This window comes from Schistocerca gregaria, chromosome X, assembly GCF_023897955.1.
Source record: "Schistocerca gregaria isolate iqSchGreg1 chromosome X, iqSchGreg1.2, whole genome shotgun sequence".
In the NCBI taxonomy this organism is placed as follows: Eukaryota; Metazoa; Arthropoda; class Insecta; order Orthoptera; family Acrididae; genus Schistocerca; species Schistocerca gregaria.
In genome coordinates this window covers 67,661,450-67,681,345 of record NC_064931.1, presented here as the reverse complement: position 1 = coordinate 67,681,345, position 19,896 = coordinate 67,661,450, and the positions used below count along the sequence as shown (strand labels likewise).

Genomic DNA, 19,896 nt, shown 5'->3' with positions numbered 1-19,896 from the left:
AGTAGAAGTGATGTATTCCATAGTAACGGAGATGAACAAGTGCTCATAGCTCTTAAGGTATACATTTTAGAGCCTGTGTTTACTAAACATTTTTTTACCACCTCCGAAAGTTTGTCGATGGAGTTCTCGTTCCCTCCGTGTAGACTATCACTTCAACTAAATACCTAGGCATTACAATTATGAACAACTTAAACTGGAACGATCAAATTGAAAATAAAATGTTAAGACAAACAAAAGGCTGTGTTTTAGTGACAGAATACGTAGAAGGTGCAAGAAGTTTGCTAAAGAGACTGACTACAATACGCTTGCCCGTTCTTTTATGGTGTACTGCTGCGTGATATTGAATCGTTACCAGATAGGATTGACGGAGGAAATCGAAAAAGTTCAAAGAAGGACAGTTCGTTTTGTATTATTGTGAATTAAGGGAGAGAGTGTCACAGACATAATACGTGAATTGGGCTGGCAATCATTAAAACAAAGGCGTTTTCCGTTACGGCGAAATCTTTCTACGAAATTTCAATCACCAGATTCCTCCACTGAACGCGAAAATGCTTTGTTGACGGCAGCCTACATAGGGAGAAATTATAATCATAATGAACTTAGAGAAATTCAAGTCTGCGGGGAGAGATTTAAGTATTCGTTTTTCCCGCGCGCTATTCGAGAGTGAAACGGTAGAGACGTAGTCTGGAAGTAGTTCGATGAAACCTCTGCCAGGCACTTGTGTAGACATGTAGATGTAGTTGAACTGCAGCTGCTCTTACAAATGCGGATGGCATACATCTGCACAAGGATAATATAGTGAAGGGCTCCCATTGTGTTGTTACATATCTCGGCGAACAGTATTGTCAAGAATGCACAGTATATAGCATAAAAGACATGATTGCGGCTTCCAACATGTCAGAACAAATCCACAATCAGTTTATAAGAGAAATTTCCCTTTCAAGTTACGTGGGACCGACGTATCCTGGTTGAGAAATAAATTGCAGATATTCCCCAGACGTGCTCGATGCTTTTGTATACGTCTTAGGAGGGGCACGCTCTGGGACATTGCAACAAACCTGGGTTGCTATTTGAATTGATTTGTTTGACGATACGTCGTAAGTCGTATAAATATGTACAAAAGCCTCACGCACCAGTATCTCACCGATTTCAATATTAACAGAGATATCAGTTTATAACTAGTTAATATTTATAGGTATGCGTGATGTCCGTTCCTTCGGACATGTCCGAAAGAACAGACACCACGCGGAATCCACAGCTGTGATACATATTATGATGCAGCCGACGTCAATAGTTCTTTCCTTTCTCCTCCTCCATCCTCAGTTTACAAAATATCTAGTATTTGATGATAAATTATCTGAGACGGCAAATATAAAACGAAATGAATGTAGGCACAAAATTCCAACACTAATTTGTCCAATAAAATCGAAATCACAAGACTTTTATACCAACTACGTGTCTTCCTGTATTGCGACATGAAAGTATAACCTGAAAATTACGACGTATTATTTTCTAGTGTTTAATAAGCAGACATAATTCGATTACTATGTTTTTACATTTAATTGGTTTATATAGTTCCACGAAAATGCAAACCACTCGCTGCTGGCACATGGCATTTGGGGAATCACATGGCATGTTCACTGAAGAAACGTCACTGTAAGTTATTAGACGCATAATTTATTATAAACTAATGAAATCATTTCGTATGTCTGATGAGGGTTCAACGTCATCTACATACATACTTCCCACTCCTGTTCTACTTACAAACGGAGCGATCGCTAAGATCTGTTATCTTGTCTTCATGATCCTTAAACGAGATGTATGTTGGTGGCTGTAGGATCGTCTTGTAGTCTGTCGCAAATGCCCGCTCTACGTACTTCGTCAGTAGTGTTCCTCGAAAAGAACGTCTTCTTACCTCGACGGATTCTTATTTGAGTTCAATGAGCATTTCTGTAACAATCGCGTGCTGATTGAACATGCCTGGAACAAACCTAGTAGCACATGTCTGAATTGCTTCGATGTCTTCCCAGATGGCAGCTATCACAAACAGTCAAGCTATACTCAAGAATGGGGCATACAAGTGGTACGCATACCGCGTCGTTCATAGATGAGCTACACTTTCCTATAATTCTCCCAAAAATTGAAGTCGACATTCGCCTTCCCTACGACCGATCTTTCGTTCTCGTTCCATTTCATATCACTTAGCAGTGTCACTCAAGAGTCACTCAAAGACGACACTTTTCCCATACACTACATTGTCATCAGCAAACACTCGCAGATTGGTTAGTATCCTATTCGTCAGATCGTTTATATATGTAAAAAATGGATTTTTGCCACTTTTTATTGGTTATACAGCTTTGATTTTTCCCGGGTAGGCTGCATGCAATTCACGAATTGTTTCTCGAAAGTTATTTAGCATTCGTTGTACACTGAAACGCTTCCTTCCTTTGGCGATGTCCATGAAGAATCATACTATGGGCTCTACATTTCTAAAGCCGAAGACAGAAACCATTCGAGGTGTAGCAGTGGTTAAGGCAATGCCCCGTATTCGGAAGAAGGAGTTTAACGTCCTATAGCCTGTGCGGTCATTAGAGATGGAACACAAGCTCAGATTAGGAAAAGATGGGGAATGAAATCGGCCGTGCCCTTGTCGGAGGAACCATTCAGACATATGCCTTCAGTGATTTGAAGAAACCACCAGAAACCTAAATCTGGATGGCCGGACGGGCCTCTGAACCATCTTCGGCTCGGATGCGAGTCCAGTGTGCTAACCATTACCCCACCTCGCTCGGTCCCTCGCATTCGGGATTAAGGTAATTAAAATCCCCGACTGACCATCCACATTTAGGTTTTGCATGGCTTCCCTAAATCTCTTAACGCAAATATCGGGTTGGATCCTCTGAAAAGGACAAGGACTATTTCTTTACCCAAACCGAAAGTGTGCCTCCGTCTCAAATTATGTCGTTATGGGCCATTAAATCTGAATCTTTTTTCCATTTTTACGACCACAGAATTTCGATATTTTTCGAGATACTGAATATGAGCTGATAGTCCGTTAAAAACCAAGAAGGTTAGTGCACAAAGGAAAACAGAAGACCAAATGTTTTAATTTGGTGTACAGAGTGAAGTGGCTCAGTTGTAAATATTCTCGAAAACCAGGGTACAGTTCACATCTGGTCAACCAGATTTAGAGTTTACCTGAATAACTTGTGGTGAATGCTGAGATTCATCCATTGAAGAGACTCCTTATTATACGAACTTGTGCTCCGTCTTCAGTGACTTCGTTATGAATGTGGCGTTAAGTCCAAATCTCCTTTTTCTCTTTCTACCTGTGGTAGGGAATAGCAGACTGCCGCTTTTTTCCGCCCTTTCTTTTGTACGAGGTAAAGTTTAGGATAAGTTATCATACCACATTACTTCTTTCAATTCTCGTCTGTGAATAATCAATGACATAGCCATCATACACGTGGTGCTAAAACGTTGTTTACGTAATCAGATAATTGGATGTTGTGTTCTGAGCACGAGTTGGTCCCGTTCAACTTGGACTGCGAAGCCGGTTTCGCGAGAAGCGGACTGAATTCTGAGGTCTCTGGTGTCGCATTTGAATTACAGTGCGTGTTGTGAATCCCGATCGGCGGTACAGATCACTGGATAGTGACTTTCTTCTCTTACCACGAGCTGTATTTACTGTCATGTTCTTAGCCTACGGTTCTTCTCGATGCACAAAAGTCGCTGTCAGTCTTCGATAAACAAACAGCTTTTCAACCATCTCTAAAAAAAATGGTTCAAATGGCTCTGAGCACTATGGGACTTAACAGCTATGGTCATCAGTCCCCTAGAAATTAGAACTACTTAAACCTAACTAACCTAAGGACATCACACACATCCATGCCCGAGGCAGGATTCGAACCTGCGACCGTAGCAGTCGCGCGGTTCAACCATCTCTCTACTTAGAAACATAGATATAACGTTTTCATCTAAGCTGCAACACACAAACTGAGTAGAATAGTTTGTTTAAACAGCCTGAGAATGGGCACCGTGAGAAGCAGAGAAACCTGGTACCCCAGGTAGTTTAACAGAAGACTGAAACTTCGTAGGACATCCGTCAAGTCGGTAATTAGTATTTTACATTCGAATTTGTTGAAGCGCTATGCATGGACCTCCTTTCCCTAATTTTGGCTTCGGTCAGATTTGGGTTGTCTGTGAGCCTTCGGCTACTTCAAATTTGCAGTGAAAATCTCTTTGCTTTCGCAGCAGCACCCTAAAGCTCTCAAAACATTGCTCGGTACATACCTGTCTAATTCGTACTGCACAGTACGCCTGAACTTTGTTCTTTGTTGCTCAATATTGTCAGTATTGGAGATGGAATTTTCATGTTTACCTCTCACTTAACCTAAAGTGTGTTTCTTGTTGCTGTTACTAAGTAGAAATATTTTCCCTCCTTTCTTTATATTCCTGTTTACTGCTGTTTTCAGTGACAATGTCACGGCCTTATGATCACTGAGTACCTGTTTAGCAGCATGTTGATCGACCTTTGGAGCACAATTTTGCGTTGTTGATAAACAGTGTGAAACGAAGAATTGTGTGATGGCACGGTGTTCCAGTTTATCTATTTGGGCTAAACAAACACAACACGTCTACTTTAAAAACCGTATAAATAAAATTACTCCGCACATCAAGTGGGTACTTAGTTTACTTTATTACGCAAATGTACCAACAAAAGATGAACACCATAGCTGAACAAGGCAGAGCAGATAGAGTCGTAGATCGGTACGTAAAAGAACATTTGGAGAAGCTGTGTGACAAGATTAGAAACGTAGACAAAGGCAGTACAAAAATGCGAGTGTCGAGGTGGTGGTGTCCTTTTTATGTAGAATTTCCACCAGAGTATACCTTATCTTTTATTTTAATGTTACTGGGTTTCCAACTTACAGTCGTCACAGCTCGTTCACTCAAGCGCTGGTTGAGTTGCGAAGAAACTGCGCGTGAGCGAGGTCAACAGGCTTGGAGAAGTGCCAGGACTGGCCAGGTGTAACGGTGGACCTGAGAAAGCTTCGTTACGTGAATATGTAGCCTACACAGCAGTTACGTTCTTTCAGCAAAGCAACGGACTCATATTCGGTAGGCTATCATCGTATAAGTTTTTCTCGTAAATGGCGAGAGGGTTAATCCAGTTTCGCTACGAGCTAGTTCGTTCTCTTGTTCGAGTGTTGTAATGACCTGTATCTAGTGACCTGTATTTTTCAGAAACGTCGTACCTGTAACGTACGTTCCCTATAGATGCTGTGTAGCCGCCCATAGCGCTGTTCGCTACTCTATGTTTTCACTTCATGGCAGATCGGAAGAACAGCCTTTTTGCTTTTCCTTTCTCTGTTCGTGAAACCCAACTAAGTTTTCTGCAGCTTATGAGTGCGTCTGTAAACTTCGACGTAGAATATAGAACAATAATAGTATTGTTGTATGTTAATTAACGACGTATAAGAGCTGCTGTGAATCTTCGTCTCTGCTGACAACTTACAAGTAGCACTTCGATGTAAAACAAAGGTAAAAACAGTCAACAAATTTCAGTTTCTAAGGTAATGGTAACAGGAATAAAATAGTTAAAGTCTGTGTTTTTCGTTGTTGTGCCTTTATACTTCTTATTTTAGAAGATCAATATAGATCCTTTGGCATAACCGGTGTGTCAGTTTCCATCATTTTAGCCACAGGAAATAAATTCTATTCGGATTTGAGTTGGATCATGTAGTTTGCTTTGGATATTAACTGTCAAGTAGATGGAATACCGTACCAGTAGCAAATAATATTTCTAATCAAAAGACGATGCAGCAAGAGAGAGTAATATTTGTTCTCCTATGAGCTAAATAATGGAATATAAATAACCGTTATTTCACGTACCTTATAAACTTTTGCGGCGTATTAAAACCCAGATGATTGAGTGAAGTTTTGTGATCACAAGCGAAACATATTTTGCGAACTGTGAGAAAACAATACGCATTTGGGAAGCTACGTATCCCCGCTTATATCTAAAAGATGTTGTCTTTTTCCGAGGTCACAAAATTTTGCACATCCTTCTCGATTTCAGGACACCGTCATAACTTCGGCGCATGTGATTATCGTGAGAGCTCCAGCTGAAGTTAAAATCGTCGGTTGTAAACCAGAAAACAGACTGTTACAATTGCAAGAAAATTTGTGGTCACTGCTGCCAGGGATTTAATAGGGATTCTTGTTATCAGTTTTCTCGTATACTGCTAAAAGTAGTTTGCGAACATCGCGCAAGTCTTCTGTATCAAGTGTATAAACGACATGTGGGGCGAGTACTGGACTGATGAAGTAAAAGTCGTCGATATTATAGTGTCCCACAAAGGTGATTTGTCAGTGTGAATAACGACCAATTTAGAGAACGAATTTTTGATGTATCCTCTCTCTTTACTTGTTTTGGCATCTGTTTCCACACGTAAACCAATTTGTGCTTGGAAGACCCTTTGATACCAATAAAGGGGTAGTAACAGTCCGAGGTTAATATTTTTCACATCTTTCAGAATTACATTTCACAATTGGTATGTACATCCTGGAAGTAAAATACGACAAAGTGCACGGACGTAAAGGAGAGTAAGCAAAAAAATTGGAGAGTTTTGACTTTTAGAAACAGAAACTAATATCGAAACAGTCTAAGTTGCTTTTTACTCAATCTTAGTAATTGGTTTCAGTTCAATGATGTTCAATCTAAAATGTCTATGGTGAGGTGGCATGAATGAAACTATTGATGAAACAGGTGGCAGGCAGCCGTGTAAAATAAACAATTTGAAAAAAAACTCTTGCGTAGTACAAGGCACTACTTCATCAGTGCTTACAAGGCTCTCACTTCAACGTGGGTATTCTAATCTCAACTTGCTTTAACTGAAACCGGTCATCAACACCAAAAGTAATTAACGTAGACTAATGAAATTTCTGGAACAGATTTGTCTAGGTAATATACTTAAGTGATTAACATCCTCAAGATCACAGGTTAATGAAAGTGCGAGATAAGCCATTGTAATGTGAAATGCTGATACAATAATAACCGGTGTAACCGCCAGACCGTCGAATGCAAGAATGCAAACGTGCATGCACTGTCTTGTAAAGGTGCCGGATGTCAGTTCGTGGTATGGCGTTCCATGCCTGTTGCACTTGCTCGGTCAATATAGGGCGGTTAATGCTGTTTCTAGATGACGCTGGAATTGTCGTCCGATGATGTCCCGTAAGTGCTCGACTGGAGACAGATATCTGGTGATCGAGCAGGCCAAGGTAACATATCGACACTCTGCAGAGCATGTTGAATTACAACAGCGGTATGTGGGGATGCGTTATGCTGTCGGAAAATACCCCCTGGAATGCTGTTCGTGAATGGCAGCATAACGGGCCGAATCACCGGATTTATGTGCTCCTGCAGTCGTAAGAGCCGGCCGCGGTGGTCTAGCGGTTCTAGGCGCGCAGTCCGGAACCGCGCGTCTGCTACGGTCGCAGGTTCTAATCCTGCTCTCGGGCATGGATGTGTGTGATGTACTTAGGTTAGTTAGGTTTAAGTAGTTCTAAGTTCTAGGGGACTGATGACCACAGATGTTAAGTCCCATAGTGCTCAGAGCCATTTTTTTGCAGTCGTAAGAAATCGCATCCCAGACCGTAGCTCCAGGTTGTAATGGTACTTGAATTATGCAACCATTACGGCACCTCACCTGAGCCTCTCAATACCAGCAATATTCTAATGTGTTTCTGTAAAGTAGTTAACATATTTCTGAGACAACATTCAGATTTGATTTCATTAATGTAGAGGTACTTTGATACATCGATGTGTTTATATTGCAATGATATTATTCGTATGTATATTCTTTGTTGTGTCACTATTATCTTTTATGAACTTGTAACTCAGATTTTTCGGTACGTAAGCGATTATTAGTTAGTTAGAGTTAGAGAGTCGGACCTCGAAAGAGTCAAGTCTTGGATGTCATGTTGGAAAGACGCATATTGTAGCTAGTTTATAAAATGTGAACTTTAACAGTGAGGAAGATGTTTTCAAGTATGTTTTGTATTGTGAAGTGATGTTTTGTGTGTTACGTGATATGCAGCGAAAGTAATAAAAAAAGAAGTGTAACTTAAATTCGGAGTGCTGATTACTTTCTTACATCACCATTATCCTGCAAAAGTGTAATCTTCAAGAATTGTTTGTGAAGCACATCTACAAAACTTTTGAATATAGCAGAATAAAACCTAGTCCTCTTTGCATTCGAGCTTGGAATCATAACTACCTAGAATTTAGACGATTAAGCCACGATTATACAACGAGACACAGCGTGGGAAACACGAAAAGATGAGTGCCTAGTTTTTTCATTATTACATGAAATGACTTTATTAACTGTGCTCTAATGACACCTGCCACTTAATAACTTTGTGTTGCCCGAAAATGCAGTATTTAGCAGCGTGAGCAACACCATAATCATTATTAAATTTTGACCTTTGTCATGGTAGGGTTGCTAGAAGGTGTAGGTCCAGTGTGTCTACCACGCAAACAGGTTGGCTGCAGGCCCTCAAGTGACCTCCTTGTAATCAACACCCGGCCATCGCTGGCAAGAGGGAGAACCAGCTTTCATCAGAAAACACAAGAGACCTTCATGCTGCCCTCCAACGTGTTCTCGCTTGACACCACTGAAGTGGCAAATGCCGGTGGTTTGGGGTAAGTGGAATGCACACTACAGCAATCTCGCTCGGAGCTGTCCTCGATTTGTCACTGCAGCACGATGCGCCAAAGCCCCACGCCGAACACGACACTCCTCCCTCTCGTTAGTGCCACGTGGCCGTCCGGAGCCCGATCTTCTTTTGACCGCACATTCTCGCGACCACTGCTATCGGTTGTCACATACAGCGTCTTCATTCTTGTCAAATCTTTCTGCAATATCGCAGCTTTTCTTCACCCGATTACACGACGTCGTCGAAACTGAGTGAGATCTGATAACGGCTTCTTTGTCGCCATAAGGGCATTCTCGACTAACGTCAACTCACCACGTCCAATCTCGACGATAGCTAACGCTCAAAACTGTTACAGCGTGATTTGCATCACCATAGTGGGGTTACTAACGCCACTGTTATGCGACTGGCGCGAAATCCGAATAGACGTAATCCTTCAGATATATAAACATGCGCACCAACTTTCGTTTATGTCACACAACTCCTCGGTGTCGCGTTTTTTTTCCATCAGTGTATAAGAAGCAACGAGCACTGTTTATAGCCGGCCGTTGTGGCCGAGCGGTTCTAGGCGCTTCAGTCCGGAACCGCGCTGCTGCTACGGTCGCAGGTTCGAATCTTGCCTCGGGCATGGATGTACGTGATGTCCTTAGGTTAGTTAGGTTTAAGTAGTTTCTAAGTCTAGGGGACTGATGACCTCAGATGTTAAGTGCTTAGAGCCATTTCAACCAGCACTGTTTATAGATTAATTTTTGGTAGTCAGTTACTGTAGATCGTCGACGATACGTCAGGAAAGGTACTAAAAAATCGAAGTTTCTCATTGGGCAGCTCGTACTTTTAAACGCGATCGTACATTGCAATCGATCGTACGAAGATACGCACAGACACCGAAACACATCGGATATGTCGACGAACAACGCTCACAGGTTCTACTCGTCAAGATAATCCAGTAATTCTTCGTCGTATATCTCGCGAGCGCAAAGTGAGCGGACGGTGTTATCGGCCTCGCCGCCGACCGGAAGCGTACCTGTGACGCAGGGGTGGTCGTCGAGGAAGCGGCGCCGGGAGATGGCGAGAAGCTCCTTGAGCTCGTCTTCGGCGGGGGCCTCGAGGGCGGCGAAGGCGAAGCCGCCGGCGGCCAGGTAGACGCAGTAGAAGGCGGCGTACAGCAGCAGCAGCAGCGAGCTGCGCCGCACGCCCAGCACGGTCCGCGGCCGAGCGCTCGGCCACTCGTGGCGCATGGCGCGCGCGCGCACGGCACCCACTGGCCGCCGCAGCTGCCGCAGCCGCCGCCGCCGGCTCGCCCGCTGCACACGTCACGCCGCCGCTTATCGCCCGCTCCCTGCCTCAGCTCCGCGCTCCCGTTCGCGTCCTCGGGATCTATCACTCGCACCGGTAACACGACTCCTGTGCGACCGCACCACTGTCTCGCTGACCTTCGGCGAGGAGCGTATGCCAATTACCGCGCGAGAATGCGCACGCGGGACCGACTGGGAAACGTTGCTGACTGGAGATCACATTTGACATTAGATCAGAAATCGAACTGTGTGACCGAAAAGTCTTTCCCCGATTACATAAATTGATAAGTCAGGCTAGAAATAAGATACAAATATCAAAATGGTGTCTAATTGTTTACAAACTATCAAAGTTTTTTTCACACAGCATTAAACTTCCCCATGAGCACCCTCGATAGCACGTAGCGCGTCTAGGCTATATTCAATTTCCGTCCACACATTAGCCAACATCACTGGAGGGATCGATTCAACGACTGTGGTTATCTGTTGCCGCAAGGTTTCAAGATCTGGTACACGTAGACCTCGTCCTTGACATAACCCCACAAAAAGAAGTCAAATGGGGTTATGTCAGGAGAGCGTGGAGGCCAATCAATCGTCCAGGAAAGGTCATATCGAGATAGGCACGGACGTCCAAACCCCAATGAGGCGGTGCACCGTCTTGCTGAAACAAGACATCGGGGTGATACTAAGGCAGCTGCGGAACAGCTTACAGTTGCATCACGTCCAGATACACTGCAGATGTGACGGTAGCCTCAGCGAAGAAGAATGGCCCGATAATTCGATCGTGCAATAGCGCGCACCAAACATTCACCTTTGGACTGCCTCTGGTGCACTCCGTGACCTCGCCAGGGGGTTGTGAACTCCAAATGCGCACATTATGGCGATTCACTACTCCACTGACAAAAAAGGTCGCTTTGTCGGAAAAGGCAATTCGTCTGAGATAACCATCATCGTCCTCAATACGTGATAGCATTTCGACCGCAAAGACATATCGACGTGTACTTTGATTGAGCAACAAGGCCTGAACGATTTGCACTTTGTCTGCACGAAACTATAAACGTTTGTGTAAAATGTCATGGAGAGAACTTTTTGGCATCTGTAATTCACGTGAGGCCCTGCACACCGATTTCTTCGGACTTCGCAGAAAAGACTGCCTTACAACTTCCACCCTGTCTGCTGAGGTTCTTGGTCGACCAGACCTCGGAAGATCAGAAACCGATCCTGTGTTATTGAACTTCTCATACCAGGCTTTAATGCTCTTGACATAAGGTGGACTCATTCCAAATGTTGTCTGGAAGTGTCCCTGCACTGTGGTTGGTGATCGTGTCTCATGGTACCACAGGACACACTGTGCCTTCTCCTGATTGGTTAAATGGCTTCACGGGCACTGCACCTCATCCACTACTTACGTACTACGAACCTAAAACAGAAACAAAACTTTCATAGTTGTAAACAATTCGATACAAGTTTCATATTTGTATCTTACTTCTAGCTTGAGTTATCAATTTACGTAATCAGGGAATGACTTTTCCGACACCCTGTATGTTCGTGACCCAGCTCTATTGTAAAACACTAAACTTGGATCCACCGAAGTAGGTTCACAGTTGATCTTAAGTAGCACGTAACATGCTTGGCAGCACGGTCAAAATTGGCTGTCGACAATATTATTGCTCTTCGACCGCAATTCGTGGTAGATACGCAGTATTTGCTATCGAAAATGTCGTGCTGTAACCCTAGGAACAAATAAACAGAAAAAGGGGACATCGCCAAACTTTTCTTACAACCGAAAAAAAGGTCACTGCTATAAGACAGATACCTTATGGACAGCTGTGCAAGCTGTTGCTGTGTCTGCTTTAAGCAGATCACCAACCGCTATTTGAAAGGTTCGTGTTACGTAAAATCTCAAGGTTAACAGTAACATATGCATTGCAGTCAGTGGTTGGTTTCTTTTGGTCCGTTTCATAAGTTAGTCTCTGAGCCTTAATTCCAACTGCTCTACAGTACTTTTCTCCAAACGAAACCTCAGCTGAAATAACTTGTTATTTGACTCCAAGAGCGGGTTCACCCTTCCACGGACGTACGGGAAGCTCGTTGGTTCTCGTCATCGTCGTCCTCTGTGGGCACATCTGATTGCTCAGATATTTGTAAAGCAAACGAAAGGAAACAATATAATCCACGCACAGGGTTATTGCACACAGAATTTTGCCCAACAGTGGTCCAGAACTTTCGGAAAACGGAGAGTATGTTTTGGTTTCAGTGGTCTGGAATGGCATCGTAACGTTGTTATAATTATCTTTACGACCAATAAAGTAGTGACAAATGGAAAAAAGAGTTTCAAAAATCGACGTGGGCTTCGAACATGCGATCTTCTGCACTGCAGCTCACGACACAATCTCTGGGCCACCGAAATAAATAACATAGCAGTATGTGGTTAGCATATTTCGAGATACTCGCTTGTGTTCTATTTATCGACGCATGTGGAATAGTCGTAGCAGTTTGAGGACGTGTTCAGTAGTTCAAAATTTAACACGAATTTCATAGTTACTGCTACTCTAGCCGGAAGAGAACATATTCCTATACTTAACTGTTCACTGCAAATATTTCCAATTTTTCTTTCTTTCTCTGCTGCTAAGTGTCGATAAAATACCTTTGAACTAATCACATAAATTACGAGTCGTCTCCCAAGAGCTGTTATAAGACTGATCAAGTACAGACTGTACCCGAGAATTTCCTTAACCTAACCTTCCACATCGTAAAAAAAGTATTTTCTGCATCAGCGGCGTGGGAGTAGCTTAGTGAGATATTTACTTGCCACTTTTTGTGTTAATAACAATTATTTTTATTGTTTCAATTGGTATCTGCTAAAAAGAAAAGCGATGAATCGTAGCGCTGCTACACTATAAGTTGACGATTAGAGCTGAATCTGACTTTAAACCGCCAATTTTCGGCAGTCAGATTTGATCTGACTTCGTGGCAGTATGTGCTAAGATTAACGTTTATACAACACGGATGCCCAGGTTAAGCTTGATCTAAGGTCTTTTCTGTCTTAACCTAAGGTTAAATGCCTTATAAAATCGGCCCCAAGTGTTTCTCTTGCTACTCAACCCCATAGCCTCATCACATCCTCCTGTAACGAATCGCTGATACTTGCCGTTCAAATGGTTCTGAGCACTATGGGACTCAACTGCTTAGGTCATCAGTCCCCTAGAATTTAGAACTAATTAAACCTAACTAACCTAAGGACATCACACACATCCATGCCCGAGGCAGGATTCGAACATGCGACCGTAGCAGTCGCACGGTTCCTCGAGACCACCGCGGCCGACTATACTTGCCGTTAGAAACAGCTATATGAAAGGTACTGACCACCTGATAAAGATGGGTACACAGGCAACAGCATGCCCTACCTAATATGTTACAAAACACCGCAAGTAAGAACGCGATTTTTCCTGGGCTTATACCTCCAGTTTTATTGGAGATAGAAAGGTAGATTCAAGTGTTTCGGATAGCCTTTGGGCTAGCGATTGTTTAAATACCGATCAGAAGGATAGTCTTACTGTAACTATCCTACAGCACAGGGTCCAAGTTGGAACATTACGCACTTCCTCCAGCTTAGGCAAATGAAACACTTCGTTTGCTTCTTTTTACATTATATGTGGTCTACCATGCGCCTCAAGGAACTTATGGAGGCACCATTTAGTTCATGGGCGATTCCTGAGAAAACCCGACAAACATTGGTTTTGGGTACCAAAACCCAGCCGCGGATTCCGAGACGCCTGTGCATAGCAAATGGTTGAAATTTTTACGATATCTTACTAAGATCCTGGTCTCGAACAAGGAACTTTCTTGGTATCTTTATCCTTTTCCGAAATACAGAGGTTCAAAGTTACCCTACTTGTACGCACGTAAAATTCGCTTTGAGGACGAAACATAGTTTACAAAGTGACGTAGCCCGGAGAAATATTCTATGAAGTGTCACCATCATCATCAGAAGAGTTTGTAGTCTTGAAGCACATGCAAAATTTTTGTACACGTAAAATCTGGTTTGAGGTATAAAAATAGTTTTGCGTTGCTTCAGTTCCACATAAGTAAACTATCAAAATGTTACTGACCCATAAAGTTGTTTACATACGAGTGACATGCCCTGCTGCAGCAGGGAATAGAAGGGGATCGGCGAAAAAATGCTCCTATCGGAGCACGACGAAGGCTAATATATTCCTGTGTCAAAAGACTCTGAAAAATGGGCTACCAGTTGCGTAATTCTACCTTGCTCAGCAACTTTAAAAATCTCTCCAAAACTTTTAGCATGCGAACATATTCGCCGTTTTTGTATTGAGGGAGAATGAGACAGTGGCAGTGGGAAAAAGATGGAAAAGTAAAAGATTCTGGAAGACAGTAGACAGTGGCTGTGTATAGAAAGAGCGAAGGAGACAATGGCAGTGTGAAAGAGAGAGAGGGACACAGTGATACTGGAACGTAGTTGACAGTGACAGAACAGTGCTAGGAAAAGAGTGAAAGAGATAGTGCCAGTGGGAGAGGAATAAAGAGAAGGAGAAAGTGGAAGTGGATGAGAGCCAGTTCCAACGAGAGACAGAGTCTGTGACAGTGACAACAAGGAAGGGAGGGGTAGTGTCAGTGAGAAGATACAGCAGGAGTGGGAAGGGATGAATGAAATAGTAGCAGTGAGAGAGAACAATAGGGAAACTGACAGGAGAGGGGGACGGAACGAAGGAGACTGTCTGTGAGACAGGAGAAAGTGCCAGTTACAGAAAAGACAAAGGGATAACGACAATGAGTTGTGCTGAATGAGTGAGTGACAATGAACAAGTGTGCACAGATGGGTACGAGGAACTTACAGCGGTGGACTGGTGCGGTTGAGTGAGCTGCAGTTAAGAAACTTTGTGAAAATGAGATGTGCATTGCGTGTGAAAATGAGCAAGAATATGTTTGCTCGCCAAATTTTTGGGGGAAATTTTTGAAGGTGCTGAGGTGGGTAGAATGGGACAGCTGGTACCCCACTTTTCAGTCAGAGTCTCTTGGAACAGGAGCATATTGGCCCACTTTGTGCTCCGATAGGAGTATTTTCCGGTGGTAGTTTAATACTCAGAAAGCGTAGTTGTTGAGGTAAAAACTTTGTGACTGATGCAGAATCATATAAAGTGAATTTCAGGAATAGTATGTTATGAAATGGTGATACAGATTAATTCGAACAAGACACGTTCCATATAAATAGTGTCCAAATTTTATTGGTTACTAAGATACAGCTGCTTACAGAGGCCTGTTTTCCTTCGGAGTGTTTCTACTCCAGTTACTACGGGTTTATTTATCGATTGTAATTTTTGTTTCGAACTTCAACCTGTGAAATTGTGCTGCACTTGACAATATTTAATTTTTCAATTGTGATTTTGATTCGCTGGTCAATTCTACTGTACGTTAAGCATATCACGCGTATTTACAAATTCGGAGTATCGTCTACAGGTGTTAAAACGAAAATGCTGCTGAGTTTTGTACTGACGGTAGCATATTGCAGAGTACCCGATTAGAGAGTGTTTGCTCGTGGTTTCACGAAACCATGTAAGATTGATTTAGTGCCCAGCAGTCATCTCTCATCTGACCTCGCAAATAAGCCGATTGTGTATGAAGAAGGCATCAACACGATTTTAGTAAGCATCGATCGTAAACTCAGCAGTGCCCTTTTCTTACATGATATACTGCAAACTATGGGTGAAGGGCAACAGGCAGATACCATATTTCTAGATTTCCGGAAAGCGTTTGCCATGGAGCCCCATTGCAGGCTGCTAAAGAAGGTAGGAGCGTATGGAATAGCTTTCAAAGATATGTGAGTGGCTCGAAGACTTCTGAAGTTATACACCCTAGTATGTTGTCCTCCACGACGAATGTATCGTCAGGAGTACCCCAGGAAAGTGTGATAGGACCAGTATCATTCTCTATCTGCAGAAATGATTTGGCACACAGGATGGGCAGCAGTCTGCAGTTGTCTGCTGATGATGCTGTGGTGTACGGTAAGGTGTCGAAGCTGAATGGCTGTAGTAGGATAAAAGATGACTTAGGCAAAATTTGTAGTTGGTGTTATGAATGGTAGCTAGCTCTAAATGCAGAAAAAATGTGGGTCAATGCGGATGAGTGGGGAAAACGAACCCGCAATACAGCATTAGTAGTGCCCTGCTTAACACAGTCACGTCGTTTAAATATCTACATCTACATCTACATGACTACTCTGCAATTCACATTTAAGTGCTTGGCAGAGGGTTCATCGAACCACAATCATACTATCTCTCTACTATTCCACTCCCGAACAGCGAGCGGGAAAAACGAACACATAAACCTTTCTGTTCGAGCTCTGATTTCTCTTATTTTATTTTGATGATCATTCCTACCTATGTAGGTTGGGCTCAACAAAATATTTTCGCATTCGGAAGAGAAAGTTGGTGACTGAAATTTCGTAAAAAGGTCTCGCCGCGACGAAAAACGTCTATGCTGTAATGACTTCCATCCCAACTCGTGTATCATATCTGCCACACTCTCTCCCCTATAACGCGATAATACAAAACGAGCTGCCCTTTTTTGCACCCTTTCGATGTTCTCCGTCAATCCCACCTGGTAAGGATCCCACACCGCGCAGCAATATTCTAACAGAGGACGAACGAGTGTAGTGTAAGCTGTCTCTTTAGTGGACTTGTTGCATCTGCTAAGTGTCCTGCCAATGAAACGCAACCTTTGGCTCGCCTTCCCGACAATATTATCTATGTGGTCCTTCCAACTGAAGTTGTTCGTAATTTTAACACCCAGGTACTTAGTTGAATTGACAGCCTTGAGAATTGTAATTGAGTAATCGAATTCCAACGGATTTCTTTTGGAACTCATGTGGATCATCTCACACTTTTCGTTATTTAGCGTCAACTGCCACCTGACACACCATACAGCAATCTTTTCTAAATCGCTTTGCAGCTGATACTGGTCTTCGGATGACCTTACTAGACGGTAAATTACAGCATCATCTGCGAACAGTCTAAGAGAACTGCTCAGATTGTCACCCAGGTCATTTATATAGATCACGAACAGTAGAGGTCCCAGGACGCTTCCCTGGGGAACACCTGATATCACTTCAGTTTCACTCGATGATTTGCCGTCTATTACTACGAACTGCGACCTTCCTGACAGGAAATCACGAATCCAGTCGCACAACTGAGACGATACCCCATAGCTCCGCAGCTTGATTAGAAGTCGCTTGTGAGGAACGGTGTCAAAAGCTTTCCGGAAATCTAGAAATACGGAATCAACTTGAGATCCCCTGTCGATAGCGGCCATTACTTCGTGCGAATAAAGAGCTAGCTGCGTTGCACAAGAGCGACGTTTTCTGAAGCCATGCTGATTACGTGTCAATAGATCGTTCCCTTCGAGGTGATTCATAATGTTTGAATACAGTATATGCTCCAAAACCCTACTGCAAACCGACGTCAATGATATAGGTCTGTAGTTAAATGGATTACTCCTACTACCCTTCTTGAACACTGGTGCGACCTGCGCAATTTTCCAATCTGTAGGTACAGATCTATCGGTGAGCGAGCGGTTGTATATGAGTGCTAAGTAGGGAGCTATAGTATCAGCGTAATCTGAAAGGAACCTAATCGGTATACAATCTGGACCTGAAGACTTGCCCATATCAAGCGATTTGAGTTGCTTCGCAACCCCTAAGGTATCTACTTCTAAGAAACTCATGGTAGCAGATGTTCGTGTTTCAAATTCTGGAATATTCCATTCGTCTTCCCTGGTGAAGGAATTTCGGAAAACTGCGTTCAATAACTCCGCTTTAGCGGCACAGTCGTCGATAACAGTACCATCGGCACTGCGCAGCGAAGGTATTGACTGCGTCTTTCCGCTTGTGTACTTTACATACGACCAGAATTTCTTCGGATTTTCTACCAAATATCTGGGCGCAACGTTATAAAGCTCTATGAAATGGAACGAGCATGTGCGGAGGGTGGTAGGAGAATCCTTGGAAACTGTGTTTCATCTGTAAAGGAGATCGCATATAAAACGACCTATTCTCGATTACTTAAATATCTCAGGGAAAATTTAATTTAAATAAAGTGTGTTTTTCCAAATTTTGGGAGACTTCATTTTCTGAGGACCACATAACAATTCTTTGTGTTCTTTCCCTCTAATGGGATCTATTATAACACTAGTATAGTCTGCAAGAAGTTACAGTCCTGCAGAACGCAGGATGGCAACCAACATCTCTGAAACAGAAGCTACGACATTTTGCAGCTCCGGCAGGGCTTCTGAAGGAGTTGAGTAGACTGGAAAACTGTGGCAAGTGAAGTGATCGCTGCTCAGCGGTAACAGCCGTCTGTCCCAGCCTGCTATGTGTTCTAGAGTGGGAGTGCTGCCGTTGGAGAAAAACTAGCCAGCCAGGTCGCACATATACCACCCAAATCACACCCCATTTTTCAGATTCTCACATTGTGCTTAGTAGTATCTGGCTGTTTCTTTATCTATTGCCAAAGTATACACCTGTTACCTGATGTTTTGAAACAGATCGTATATCTTACAGTTTTCGTTTTTCATCTTTTTTGTAGTTTTCTTTTCTTTTGTTTTTATCTACAGCATTTGACAAAGAATAACAGTTTTTTTAAAATAACGATAATTTATGGATGAAACATAAATAAAATTTTGTTGTTTTAAGAAGAATATAAAAAGATGATAGGATAGAGGAGAGACTAGTTAATGCCATCATCGATTATGATTGGCGGTGAATACTTGGGAATGGATTCTTCGATCTGTTGAGCGCCAGTCACAACAAAAAGTTTTGTTAGTAGTACAAAAATAATATTGTTGATCCTATGTATTGGTAATCCTGTGTACTAACTTTAAGGGCTCACCCATATACAGCATTTGGTACATTCTTCGTTAGATCGCCAGCGCCTTATGCTTATTTACCGTTACATCTCGTCTTCCTCCTCCTGTGTCCCTCAAGTGCCACTGTTTTTGCTGTCACTGTGAGTGTCGCTGTCTATCCTCTGAAGGTTGTTGTTATGTTGCATATACGCATATCTGCTATGTCGTGTCCGCAGCCACTCTTCATGTGTTGTTTTAGAAACACTATTTGTCAGTGCGTTTAGTTGTGCCCGTTGTTCTTCGTCTCTCATTGCTGTGTATACATGTATGTCTGTTTCTGTGTAGTCTAAGTGTAGTGTATGTGTATTGTCCGCATATTTCCCGCAGAAAAAGACACTGTGACTTCCCCCCACGGGAATGTCGGCGTCTGTCTCAGATCCACGCGGTTTACGTGCGTGGGATAAGGTCCGTGTCCGGTTAAGAAATGTAATATACCGCGGCTGGGATTTTCTCAGCCACTCCCTTATGTCAGGAAGGAGGTCGTGCAGTCCATGTCCGTGATCACTAACATCCCACTCACCTTGCCATGTAATGCCAACCTTTAAGGTAACGAGTCGTCTGTATCGGTACGCCAAGTATCTAGGTGTGCACAATACGGTGAGTGGCTCCGTCAACGCCAGCCGATAACTGTACAAAGAAGAGCGCTTACAGTCCACGTTGAAAAGGACAGTCACCATAATCAAAATTTATTGCCATTAGCTGCAGGCCTGTGCCTGAGCCGAAGTCTATACAGTCAACTTGGCACCATCGCATCATCGATACACCCGTTGGGTGACTACCTTCCATTGTCGGCCACCTTCGTGGTGGGTCGTGGGTTCGAGCCTGTGCCTATGCCAGCTGCTTCGCTACCCTCGCGGATCTACGTTGTTGCTATCCAACGCCCGTTACAGGCAAATGTCATGGTCTTCCGCAATGTCTGAAGCTGCCGGTTAGCACGGCCTGTTCTGGTGTGTTATACACCTCCGCC

The 19,896-nt window shown here is 43.1% G+C and overlaps 1 protein-coding gene across 2 annotated transcripts in view; it reads right to left on the bottom strand.

Moving 5' to 3' along the window:
* LOC126298684 (potassium channel subfamily K member 1-like) overlaps positions 1–19,896 on the bottom strand; it is a 505,323-nt gene that overhangs the window by 216,843 nt on the left and 268,584 nt on the right. Inside the window, exon 1 of one of the 2 annotated variants that reach the window (XM_049990120.1) lies at positions 9,743–10,099. The exons of the other annotated variant lie outside the window; for it this stretch is intronic. Coding sequence (XP_049846077.1) covers positions 9,743–9,956 — 214 coding nt within the window. The 5' untranslated portion in view covers positions 9,957–10,099. Of the gene's footprint in view, positions 1–9,742; positions 10,100–19,896 lie in introns of those variants that run through there. 2 annotated transcript variants of the gene reach the window in all.